The sequence below is a fragment of the Somniosus microcephalus genome, chromosome 20 (genome assembly GCF_052327205.1).
Source record: "Somniosus microcephalus isolate GS21.2 chromosome 20, FLI_Smic_1.0, whole genome shotgun sequence".
In the NCBI taxonomy this organism is placed as follows: domain Eukaryota; kingdom Metazoa; phylum Chordata; class Chondrichthyes; order Squaliformes; family Somniosidae; genus Somniosus; species Somniosus microcephalus.
The window spans coordinates 36492656-36506443 of NC_141006.1; the positions used below are offsets into that span (position 1 = coordinate 36492656).

At 44.5% G+C, this 13788-nt stretch overlaps 1 protein-coding gene across 1 annotated transcript in view; it reads left to right on the plus strand.

Annotated features, from left to right (window-relative positions):
* csmd2 (CUB and Sushi multiple domains 2) overlaps positions 1-13788 on the plus strand; it is an 807040-nt gene that overhangs the window by 492793 nt on the left and 300459 nt on the right. The window contains exons 26-27 of the mRNA XM_085962435.1: positions 4701-4817; positions 5361-5474. Of these exons, the coding sequence (XP_085818561.1) occupies positions 4701-4817; positions 5361-5474 (231 nt within the window). The remainder of the gene's footprint in view (positions 1-4700; positions 4818-5360; positions 5475-13788) is intronic.

The window sequence follows — 13788 nt, forward strand, 5'->3', positions numbered from 1 at the left end:
CGTTCTACCTGAATATCGTGTTTGAAAGATATGATTAGATAATGTTGTGACATTTATTTATTAAGAAACCTGATTGTCCTTTTAACCCTGATTACCTAATAAATAGCCCAGTAATCTGAGTAAATTTAGTTTAGAAGTGTAATTAATTTTGGCACATTGAAAACTCAAGGCTAGAAATGGCTGCTGCTGTTCATAGTGGATAAATGCTTTAACACTGTCATGCTATTTTACTATCAGCGTTAACTCATTTCAAAGTAAACAGGCTAACACCTCTGTTAAAATAGGAAACAGAAGAATATCATGCTGATATTTTAAGCCATTAACTGCTAATATCACCAATAGTCTATTTTCTGGTGCTACAGTGCAAACTTTCTCCATTGACTACCATCTGACACACACCATGTAACGAGCACTTGCCAGTCAGTGGGGAGGAGGGGGAGTCAAGGGAGTGAATGTTCCGTGAAGCCTTTTCCTGTTAAAGTTTTGGGAGTGGTTGCCCATACTTACATGAAACCTTTCAAGTGTCTGCCAAGCCAACAGGGGAGGTTGCAGGGCCAAGTGAGAAACTGCCACATCGAGGGTGAGTTGTAGCCAAAGTGTTTTGTTTAAAAAATGTTTGGGTTGAAATTAACACTTTTTATGCATCTTAGTGATTGATGTCTCAAAAGTCTTCAAGCATTGCTGGTGTTTGTTGAAACTTTCTCTGTCATACTTGGAGGGGAAATACACCTCACGTGATGGAAAAGACAGTGGTCATATTGGGCAGGGAAGTAATAATCTCGGAAAGAATGGTGGCTGTTGTGTATGTAATATGTGTGCTACTTTGAACCTATGGACAGGACTGCACTACTTGTTGGGCGTAGTGATACGCAGTACCACTCCTGGCCATAGGGGTATAAATAGTACTGTGGGTACTGATCTCCCCTCAGTTCCCGCCTGTGGGCATGAAGTAAAGACCTATGTGCAGTCCCTACCTCCAACCAGTAAAGGCCTGTTTGAGTTATACGTTTAAGTCTTTGTGTTAATTGTTCAATACAATACACATACTTAACACTGGCGACGAGGCAGGCTCTTACCCTGCGGCAGTTATTCCAGGCGGCTTCGTCCAAAGACGACGTTGAAGAGAGGTTTCAATCCTCAACACCCCACTCAAAACTGAAGGGCAGCAGAAATCCTGACAGCTTCCAGCGACTGGAAGCGACAGGCATTAGGACCCTGAAGCCTCCATCAGCTTGTGAACCGGAGTAAAGACAGGACTGGGGAAGAGAGAGAGGTAGGGCGATAGCGATCGGCAGATAAGGGCCGGGCCGCTTTGAAGTGAGGGGCGCAGCCGGGCCAGCGATCGGGACCAAAGATAAGAGCCGCACTCGGACTGAAAGGCGCGGCGGCTGCAGAAGCTCAAGGTGCGAGAGTCGCGGTGCACAGCGCGGGCTATCGATCGCGGCGAAGATAAGGGCCGCACTCGAGGGCTGAAGGGAGACGGCGTCGGGGGACGGGTGAAGACCGCCAAGCGCGGGAAAACCGCCATTTTGTGGGCGGAGGACGACGGCAAGAGCGGGAAGCCGCCATCTTTGATAACAAGTAAAGAAAATAAAATCTGAGAAATTGCAAATCTACAATGCCTAAACACGGGAATATTAGCACCTTTGATAGTGACCTCGAAGATTGGGCCATATATGTTGAAAGAGTAAAAAATTATTGTAAGGCCAATAAAATTCGTGACCAAGATAAAGCTCTAACATTATTAAATTTAATGGGTGCGAAGACGTACGGGCAATTGAAACACCTGTTATCACCAGATGAACCGGCGGATAAGACGTTCGATGAGATTGTTACTGTCCTGAAAGATCATCTAAACCCCACGCCGCTGATGCTAGCGGAACGATTTAAATTTTACGACAGAAGGCAGCTACAGCATGAAAGCAATGCTGAATATTTGCTGGAATTGCGTAAATTAGCGAAATATTGCCAGTTTGGAACGGGATTGACAGATGCACTACGAGACAAATTTGTGTGTGGTTTATTTAAACAGGATACACAAAAGCGACTGCTCGAGGAGAATGAGCTGACGCTTGAGAAGGCGGTCACTATGGCAGCAGCACACGAAGCCGCAGCGAGAGGCACGGCAGTAATGCAGCTACGGTCACCGGAGCTCAGTGCACACAAATTGGGTGTGAGTTCTGGCAAATGTTATCGTTGTGGAAAGACAACGCATGATCAGAACCAGTGTTGGTTTAAAAACCAAGAATGTAGAACTTGTGGTAGGCTTGGACATATAGCTAGAGTATGCAGGTCAGCGAAGAAGACCAGCAACAAGAAGTCACCGCAAGGAAAATACGCAAAGGTACACAAGGTGACCGAACAGGAGTCCGATTCAGACGCTAGCAGTAATGAACTGGCTAGCTTAAGAGTACTCAACGCTGGTAAGGGTGCAGACCTCCAGACAATTTGGGTCACTCTTCAGATAGAAGGAGTCCAAGTAAAACTGGAATTGGACACTGGATCGGCATTGACGGTCATAAATAAGAAAGATTACGGAAAGTTATTCCAACATATTCCCCTACAGGATACAGGGATTATATTGGAAACATACACGGGGCAAAGAGTGTACCCCATCGGGAAAATAGAGGTTGCAGTGGTCCACAAGGGCGAAGACAGTCAAATAATGGACTTATATGTGATATCTGAAGGAGGTCCTCCACTACTAGGACGGGAGTGGATTAGGAAAATGAATATGGACTGGCATTTCCTACAAACAATAACGAGTGAGAACTCGGTGAAGATAGTCGGCCCAGACTCTGGAACGGATGATGGTAAGCCCAACTCAGGTGCAAAAGACAAAGTTTCAGCACAGAATTCCACTGAGCAACAACAACATAGTTTAACTGTGGATTCTGAGTCTGGCAAGTCTACTGATGTGCCCATTTCTGAGGGACACCGGGCTCGAACTCAACTCCATTTCAAACTACAACAGCAATTAGAACAAATGCTTCGCCGTTGTGAGCAAGAGTTGAATGCAACGAAAGAGTTCTTTGATATAGAGTTGGAGAATCTGGAAAGACAACAGAAGCAGCTGATGGAGAAAATGGAGCAGGAGCACACAAAACGTCTGATGTCAGAGGAGTTAACGGTCAGCCAACTCCTGCATATGCTGAAGGACAGGACTCTGAAATGGGAAAAACTTGAACACGAACTTCAATATTCAAACGAAAGGGGTTCGGAGCTCTCAAAGGTTATTGGAAGAGCTGAGGTGGCAACACAGACTGAGATGACTGCAACAGAGCAGCCCTTGGATGCCAAAAGTACGCTGACTCACGTCAACGTAGAACAACAGACCGCTGAAACAGCTGCTCCGGTAGAGGGATTGCATAGTCCGATCAATCAATCTCCAAAGGAAGTTGAAGTATTAAAATCACAAATGAGGTCACTAGTAAACAACTTGCTGAAAGCCCAGAAAAAGCTGGATGCAGAGGTACACATGAAGAAGTCTCTTCAGGAAAGATGTCTGGATTTGGAACAAGAGCTGGCTAACGTCCAGCTGGGTATGGAGGAAATAGACGACCCTCTCACTGGTCTAGCTCAGGACGACACCGAATATTACTATGACCTGGTGGACGACACCGAATATTACGATGTCCTGTCCTGCCCAGCTTGTAACTTCGACTCCCAAAGTGCAGAAATCATGGAGGAGCACCAAAAGTCTACGGAACATCGGGAGAAGCTGGCTCTACGACGGAAACAGGAGGAAGAGAAGGAGGAACTGCGCATGCAGCTGGCAGCTGTGGCAGCTGACAATGGAGCCCAGAGAGTCTCCAAGAAGCAGAAAAGGAAAAGGAAAAACAGAAGATGAACCATTATCACCTCTACCAGATCACACACGTGGTCCCTCCGAACGGAGCCAATTCAGTTCGGAAGTTCAAACTGTTAAATCCATGGAAGGACTATTGAATGAGTCACTCCAGCAACGTGAACCGACTCCACCACAGAGATTGAATCTGTGAACTGTTTTCCGCAGAGACTGAATCTGTGATCTGTTTTGACATGAAGTTATCTATGTATCTATGTTATTCTGTTATGTAAACCTGAAGTTATATATGTATATATGTTATTACGTTATGTTAAATGGGGAGATGACTGTAAAGCTAGGAAGGGAGGAATGTTGTGTATGTAATATGTGTGCTACTTTGAACCTATGGACAGGACTGCACTACTTGTTGGGCGTAGTGATACGCAGTACCACTCCTGGCCATAGGGGTATAAATAGTACTGTGGGTACTGATCTCCCCTCAGTTCCCGCCTGTGGGCATGAAGTAAAGACCTATGTGCAGTCCCTACCTCCAACCAGTAAAGGCCTGTTTGAGTTATACGTTTAAGTCTTTGTGTTAATTGTTCAATACAATACACATACTTAACAGTGGCAATGTTTCTGGATCTGACAAATGATGCTAGTGTCCTGGGGGTACGGTATCCTAGGAAACATCACGATGTCCTTGATGTGTGAGTGAAAGGCAATGATTGGATGTAATGAATGCTCACAGAATTCTGGTTCAACTTAAATCAGTTAGGATCAGTTAATACTAAGGTTAGGATTTATTAAATTCATGATGTGCTGCCAGTTGAAGAGGACTCCACTGTCCTACATCAGACAGGATGATTGTTGCATTTCATTTCTATAAACCAAATTCTGCTTTTTTTTCCAGCACCATGTGGAGGCCAAGCCACTGGATCAGAAGGTGTCATTTTGTCTCCAAACTACCCTAAGAACTACACCGGTGGACAGACTTGTTTATATTCCATTATTGTGTCTAAGGACTATGGTATGGAGCTCTGTCTCATTGAAACAACTGTACCTGAGTCAGTTAATTGCTGATCCTGTACCTTAGAATACATTTCCATTGCATGGTAGCCATTCAATCATCTTATAAAGAAGATGTGCTCAGAGGATACATTTCCAAAGCAATATTCCTATTCTTGACTGTTACTAAGCAATGATTTCCCCTTTTCCCTCTCATTTATTAATTGTTAAATTAACTTTGTGTTCATAAAGACTCCTCAGTAGCACAGTGAGTCATTCTCTAATCTTATTTGTATACTTCAAAGAGCCACTTCTTTTCTCAGCCCTTGCACAGATCTGGAAGTTGCTGGAGCATTGTTAAGAACTTTGATAGAAATCATTAATATATATTTTTCTGTTTGTAGTTTGCTGATGGGCCTAGTTCTAAATCAGTCTGATTATAAAATAATGTTGAGAGGCCTGAAAGTGTCACAGAGAATAAAATAGAACTATACTAATTCATGTTTGAAATTTAATCTATTAAGCTCTCTTCGATTAATGAATGTATTGTTTTTCTCCTATACAGTGGTATTTGGCCAGTTTACATATTTTCAAACAGCACTGAATGATGTGGTGGAAGTGCACGATGGCCCAACCCAACATTCACGGCTCCTGAGCTCACTCTCTGGCTCCCACACAGGTACCTCCAAATTACTGGGCACAAAAGCACATGCACAAACAAAATGTTTCTCAGAGAGTGATTGAAACCTACCCTATCCTCCACTAATTCAAGTGTTTGATGTGGAAAATGACAGGAAGTGTGTTACAGATCTATAACATGCCCCGTGGAATGAAATATCTTACCACTGCAGTTTCAATAACCTAGTGCAGTGTGAGTGACTGGATCAATATCAGTGCAGTGTGAGTGACTGGATCAATATCAGTGCAGTGTGAGTGACTGGATCAATATCAGTGCAGTGTCAGTGACTGGATCAATATCAGTGCAGTGTGAGTGACTGGATCAATATCCGTGCAGTGTGAGTGACTGGATCAATATTAGTGCAGTGTGAGTGACTGAGTCAATATCAGTGCAGTGTCAGTGACTGGGTCAATATCAGTGCAGTGTCAGTGACTGGATCAATATCAGTGCAATGTGAGTGACTGGGTCAATATCAGTGCAGTGTGAGTGACTGGTGCAATATCGGTGCAGTGTGAGTGACTGGTGCAATATCGGTGCAGTGTGAGTGACTGGGTCAATATCGGTGCAGTGTGAGTAACTGGGTCAATATCGGTGCAGTGTCAGTGACTGGATCAATATCAGTGCAGTGTGAGTGACTGGATCAATATCGGTGCAGTGTCAGTAACTGGATCAATATCGGTGCAGTGTCAGTGACTGGGTCAATATCGGTGCAGTGTGAGTGACTGGATCAATATCGGTGCAGTGTCAGTGACTGGTGCAGTATCACCGCAATGTGATTCTAGTATCACTGCAATATGTGTAACATGGTACAGCCTCACTGCAGCACGAATAATGTTCCTATGTGGTAAAGTAGGAGAAATGGCCCAGTAAATTTCACCACTGATTTCTGTATAACAATCAGTAAATTAATTCATTCTCAGTAAAGTACCATGTCAGATTCAGAGGTAGGTTGAGGATCGAGTTAACCTGCACTCTTGTGGTTTCTGATACAATGTATCACTCTGAGTTACTGTAAAATACAAAATGTGCGCTATCCGTAACATAGAAGCATTAAATAAGATCATAAATAGTGAATGCAAAGCTGGAACCATTTATACAGTTATCAGAACATTGGGACTGTGCTATTAAACACACTAGCTGGCATTTTTCACTTCTATTAGTTTGTGAGTTACAATGGTGCAACTGAAATAACTTCTGAACAATGTGTGCCTTGTGTGTGGTCCTCCAAAGGCACATTATGTTAATCATCATCACCGCATACCAACAAGGAAAATTAGAGTGAATTGCTTGTGATAGATTTGAAGACACTGTATGTAATAGTTACTGGGCCTGTAGAGAAGGAACTGATAGTTGAGAGTGCCAGTGGTGCGTGTGCAGTTACTGGAATCAGCTTTGAGGAAGAAAGGTGTTACGTGTGAGAGTGCTCTGGACTGAATTTGATGCCTAGCCGGCTACAGAATCAGAGTGCTCAGACCTTGTGAGATATTTTAATTCTAGGGACAAAATGCTGTCGATGACGCATGTTAATGGCCATATGGCAGCTGAATTCTCAGCCTGACCACAACGCACACAGTGCGGGCTTGTACAAGCCTCTCCCGACATTGAAGTTCCGTAGCCAAAATGGTGATGTGACTTTGAACAGCTGCCTATAAGCAAATCTTGCTGAAGCGCGGTTATTCCAGGTCCAACTTGTAGCACAAAAAAGGAGTACATTGGTAACACAGACAGACACACAATATAATTGGGGCATTAGGAAACACATTGGAAGGCAGTTACTGGAAGAAATTGAAACGGTTCGAAAAGTACTTGAGCATTCCAAAAGGAACTGATGTTGTTGGTTCCATCAGGATATGCAACGCTTCTAAAGTTCACAAATCCGAGAATCAAACTCTAACTCCTTCTGTGAACTAGTATTTTGATGAGGGTTTTTCTTTTAACTGAGTGTTTTAAATTCCTGAAGCTGGCCTACCTTCACATTCTCAATCTGCACTGTGTACAGTCATGGCCTGCAGAGCAGCATGCTCTTGCTACCGCCCCAGTTAATCGTGGTCGTGGTGCCTGTTCAATGCGCATCATCTGTTTTTGTTGCTGACTGAATCGTGGGGGCTGGATTTTATCAATGGAGACGTGCTGGATGCGGGACTTCTGGTTTCCGGATTTCCATCCCGCCCCCAGCGACGTCTGTCTAACCCATGCTATTTTCCCTTGAGTGGCCTTGTTAAGCCTGCCCAGCGGGCTTACCAGCCAATTAAGGAAAGCCGGTGACAGATGACGTCAGCGTATGACGCTTCATCTGTCTCAAATTTTTTGACAGTGAATTGTCAGCATTTCCCAGCTTTGAGAAGCTGTCAAACACTGACATTCTCTGTTCTAAGGTGAGCCCTTGCACAGAGGCTCACCAAGACCTCTCTCCTCAGCAGAAAGCAGATGGCTGCTGCATCTGAGAATTCAGCAGCCATTCTGTCATCTCTGCCGTTGAGATGAGGCACCTCCGGATCTTCAAAAGTTGATGCCTGCAGAAAGAAGCAAAGGTAAGGAAACTTTTTCCAACACTTTACACTCGCCTCTCATACTTACCTGTCCACACTTGCACCCATTACTCACCTCTATAGCTGACAGATCGGCCCCTCTCACCTCCGCAGATCTACTGCTCGCATCGCTGACCCAGGTTCGCAGCCATCGGGAAGCCCGCAATTGCAGGCATAAAATGGGGAAAAGCCTCAAAACTGCCTGTTAACTACCTGTTAACAGGCAGTTAATTGGCTCTAATCCCCTTCCCGCCTCGAGGAGACAGGTCCCTGCGCGACTCGGGGACCCACCTCCCAGGAAGATGGCACAGAGGCGGGTTGGGAGCGGGGTCGGTACCCGCTCCCAGTTTCTGCCATTTTCCCGGCAGTCCCGCCGCCATACCCACCTTTCTAGGTCTCGCAAAATTCCCCCCGTGGTTTCTCTTAGCTAAACTGTACCCTACTGACACAAAGGAGCTTCAGTTTTAATCTGAAACTGGAGATTCAATCATGTCTACTTAAAATTTGAATACTCAATCAAATAATCATTCACAGATACTGTCACATAAAAGATTCACACTGGCCTTTACAAAGTGCCTGGGTGAGTCATACAGTATACAGTTACGTTGAAATTAGTTTTAAAATTGATCATTTTGATCTATTTTATGGTTAACCCCTCCACTGCCTCCAAATTGTCAGACTGCTTGTCCAACAGCCAATACTGAATGGGCAGAAATTTCCTCCAACTAAATATTGGGAAGACCGAAGCCATTGTCTTCGGTCCATGCCACAAACTCCGTTCCCTAGCCACCGACTCCATCCCTCTCCCTGACAACTGTCTGAGGCTCAACCAGACCGTTTGCAACCTTGGTGTCGTATTTGACCCCGAGATGACTTTCTGAACACATATCTGCCCCATTACCAAGACCACCTAGTTCCACTTCTATAACATTGCCCAACTCCGTCCCTGCCTCAGCTCATCTGCTGCTGAAACCCTCATCCGTGCCTTTGTTACCTCTAGACTCGATTATTCCAACACTCTATTGGCCGGCCTCCCATCTTCCACCCTCCATAAACTTGAGCTCATCCAAAACTCTGCTGCCGGTAACTTAACTCGCCCCAAATCTCATTCATCCATTCCCCCTGTGCTCGCTGACTTCTAGTGGTTCCTGGTCCGGCAACATCTCAGTTTTAAAATTCTCATCCTTGTTTTCAAATCCCTCCATGGCCTCGTCCCTCTTTATCGCTGTAATCTCCTCCAGCCCTGCAAACCTCCAAGATCTCTGAACTCCTTAAATTCGGACCTCTTCTGAATTCCCTATTTTAATTGCTCCACCATTGGCGGCCGTGCTTTCAGCTGCCTAGGCCTTAAACTCTGGAATTTCCTCCCTAAACCTTTCTGTCTCTCTACTACTCTCTCTTCCTTTAAGACGCTCCCTAAAACCTACCTCTTTGACCTAATGGGCCGTATTTTCCGATCAGAGTCCTCCCGCGTGCAGAAGCCTCCGATCTGGAAAAAATCTACGCACTTACCTGAGGATTCCCGAGGTGTGTATATTTCCGATGCTGGGCCTCTCCAACTCCAAGTGCGCAGGGCCCACATATCCAAGAGGCGCATGTGGTTCGCAAGCGTCCCTGGGATCACGTGGGCCATGGGGAGCCAATCAAAGAAGGGCATCTCCCTTCATACTTTTGACAGATAGACCTGTCAAATATATTGATGGCGATCACCCCAAAAGCACTTCAAAGCATTAAATAAATTTAAAAAACCATCATATTTTTAAAATTAGTTGAAGTTACAATAAATTAAATATTTTAAACCAAAATTTTATTTTTTGAAAAAAATAATTAAAGTTATTTACAGGACTAAAAATAAACTTACCTTTTTTTAAAAAGTATTTTTAAATGATAAATGACTGAATTAAAAAAAAAACTTTTTTCAACTCTTATCCTGGTAAAAGCAGGCCTTAGCAGGCGTAAGAATTCTAAAGGTTTTCTGCGGGCGGAGGGTCTCCAGAAAGCGGAACTATCCGCCCCTCCCCCACCCCCCGCAGAGGCCCTTCTCCAGGGCAGGCGTCCGATCTGTCAAGAGCATTCTTGACAGATCGGAAATGCCAGTTTTCAGTGCATGCGCTTCGCATACCTAAAACTGGCATTTCCGATGTCCCCACAGCGCATACACACCCGTAGGCATCAGGACGTCTGGGCCAATATCTCCTTTTGTGGCTTTGTGTCAAATTTTGTTTGATGATACTCCTGTGAAGCAACTTGGGATGTTTTACTATGTTAAAGGCGCTATATAAATACAAGTTGCTGCTGTTGTTATCAAGGTGAGAGGTAGCAGTTCTGGAGAATGGAATACTTTCTCTTTTTTTGGCATCTAATGTTATCTTCAAGCAGTTTCAGCTCAGGTGTAAATGGAGAGGCTCAAAGTAAAGTTTAATTAACCCTGCCCCACTAATGTGCTGTAACCCAACTCAATACCACACCTCTGCTGTGCCAACCTGAATATTTTTAGCTCATCAAACCAATTGTCTATATAGCCGCACTAAGTTATGTCACTAATTTATGCTGATTAGTGGATAGTTTTGTGCTGTTCATTGGCAACTGGACTAAGAACTCCAAAACTCACTTGATGTAGGGTCGTTCGAGCAGTTACATAGAAACATAGAAACATAGAAGATAGGAGCAGGAGTAGGCCATTCAGCCCCTTGAGCCTGTTCCGCCATTTAATGAGATCATGGCTGATCATCCAAAATCAGCACCCTGTCCCTGCTTTCTCCCCATATCCCTTGATCCCTTTAGCCTTAAGAAATATATCTAACTCCTTCTTGAATATATTTAATAGGTTGACCTCAACTGCCTTCTGTGGTAGAGAATTCCACAGCTTCACCACTCTCTGGGTGAAGAAACTCCTTCTCATCTCAGTCCTAAATGACTTACCCCTTATCCTTAGACTGTGATTCCTGGTTCTGGACTCCCCCACCATCGGGAACATCCTTCCTGCATCTAGTCTCTCTAGTCCTGTTAGAATTTTATAAGTTTCAATGAGATCCGCTCTCATTCATCTAAACTCTAGCGAATATAAGCCTAATCGACACAATCTCTCTTCATACGTCATTCCTGCCATCCCAGGTATCAGTCTGGTGAATCTTCGCTGCACTCCCTCCATGGCAAGAACATCCTTCCTCAGATAAGGCACACAACACTCAAGGTGTGGTCTCACCAAGGCCCTGTACAACTGCAGCAAGACATCCTTGCTCCTGTACTCAAATCCTCTCACTATGAAGGCCAACATACCATTTGCCTTCTTAACCGCCTGCTGCACCTGCATGCTTACATTCAGCGACTGGTGCACAAGGGCACCCAGATCTCGTTGCACTTTCCCTTTTCCCAATCTATTGCCGTTCAGATAATAATCTGTCTTCCTGTTTTTGCCACCAAAGTGGATAATCTCGCATTTATCCACATTATACTGCATCTGCCATGCATCTGCCCAATCACCCAACCTGTCCAAATCATACTGGAGTTTCTCTGCATCCTCCTCACAGCACACACGCCCACCCAGCTTTGTATTATCTGCAAACTTGGAGATATCACATCTAGTTCCCTCGTCTAGATCGTTAATATATATTGTGAATAGCTGGGGTCCTAGCACCGATCCCTGCGGTACCCCACTAGTCACTGCCTGCCACTCGGAAAAAGACCCGTTTATTCCAACTCTTTGCTTCCTGTCTGCCAACCAGTTCACTATCCAAGTCAGTACCTTACCCCCAATTCCATGTGCTTTAACTTTGCACGCCAATCTCTTATGTGAGACCTTTTCGAAAGCCTTCTGAAAGTCCAAATACACCACATCCACTGGTTCCCCCTTATCTATTCTACCAGTTACATCCTCAAAAAATTCCAGTAGATTAGTCAAGCATGATTTACCTTTTGTAAATCCATGTTGACTTTGTCCGATTCTGTCACTGTTTTCCAAGTGCTCTGCTATTACATCTTTTTTAATGAACTCTAGCATTTTCCCCCACTACCGATGTCAGGCTTACCGGTCTATAATTCCCCATTTTCTCTCTACCACCATTTTTAAATAGTGGGGTTACATTAGCTACCCTCCAATCCATGGGAACTATTCCAGAGTCCATAGAATTTTGGAAGATGACCAGCAATGCATCTACTATTTCTTGGGCCACTTCCTTAAGTACCCTAGGATGTAGATTATCAGGCCCTGGGGATTTATCGGCCTTAAATCCCATCAATTTCCCTAACACCATTTCCCTACAAATACTGATTCCATTCAATTCTTCCCTCCCATTAGAACCTATGTTCCCCGACATCTCTGGAATGTTATTTGTGTCCACCTTTGTGAAGACAGAATCAAAATATGTATTTAATTGGTCTGCCATTTCTTTGTTCCCCATTATAAATTCCCCTGATTCTGACGGCAAGAGCTCTCTTTAAAATTACATTAAATTAAATATTTTAAACAAATTTAATTTTTTGAAAAAAAATTAAGGTTTTTTACAGGGCTACCTTACCTTTATTAAAAGTATTTTAAAATGATAAATGAGTGTTTATTTTTTAAAACTCTTATGCTGGTAAAAGCAGGCCTTATGCCTGTTTTTACCAGGCGTAAGATTTCTAAGTGTTTTCAGCGGGCGGAGGTTCTGCAGAAAGCTAAACTATCCGCCCGCAGAGGCCCTTCTCCCAAACAGGCGGAGGATCTGTCAGGAGAATTCTTGACAGATCGGAAGTGCCAGTTTTAAGCGCATGCGCTTCGCATGCCTGAAACCGGCACTTGTGAGGTCCCGACGGGTGTGTACACAGCTCGTACGCACCCGTAGGGATCGGAAAATACGGGCCAGTGTGTTTAGTCAACTGTGACACTCAATCCCTTTATGAATGCTGTATGGTTCAATCCTGACATTTCCCTACTGTTCTTTCCAGTTGGCTGGGTGGGCCTGAGGTTTAGAAATCCTGTCCAGTGCCTTCCTTTGTTAACACTCTAACTCTCATCAGGACAACCAACTCTCAGCAGGACAACCAATCAGGGTAGCTCTGCTGCTCAAAGGGCCCGGACGGTGGCACACTCAGTGGAAGTTCTGCCCTTGAGTAACCAGTGCCCCTGAAATGATGGGTAGCTGCTGAGTCCTGACAGCCAGCAATGAACTTGAGGATTTTTGATCTTCAATTGAATCCATGTTACAAGAATAAAAATCAGTGTACTGAGGTACAGAAAACAAATTCATGATCCGCTCAGCCAAGTTATGTGACATGTCGGAACCAGATTCAACAATACACCGAAATAGGTCAGTTTCAACCAAATTAATTCTGCAGACGTCGAAGTGAGGCAATCTGGCTCAACTGAATACACCTGTTTGCCACTCTCCACATAAATGCTAACCTAGAAAACTAGCGAAAGCTGACCAACTGCTTCAAAAAGGCTTACACAACTCCAAAAGACCCAACTGCTTCAAAACCGCCCTGAATATAACTATGCCATGTGAAGATAAGGGGGGAGAAATTCGGTTTCGCCCCGTTTGGGCCGCAATTATCGGCCGGGTGCAAAGTTTAGCACCTGGCGCAAATTATCGCCTCCGACTGCAAACTTGGCTTCTATTGCTGCTGGAGGTGATTGGAGCGGTAAATCGGGTGCTACACACCTCTCTTAAGGCGCTAACGCCGAGGACCGAGGCACTACCTCAGAGCGCTGGCGAAGCTCATGTGATGTCAGTCAGCAATGGAACACAAACACACTGGCGTTGGCCAGTTGTTAAAGTGGAGGGTCGATCTTGCTCTCCATCCAC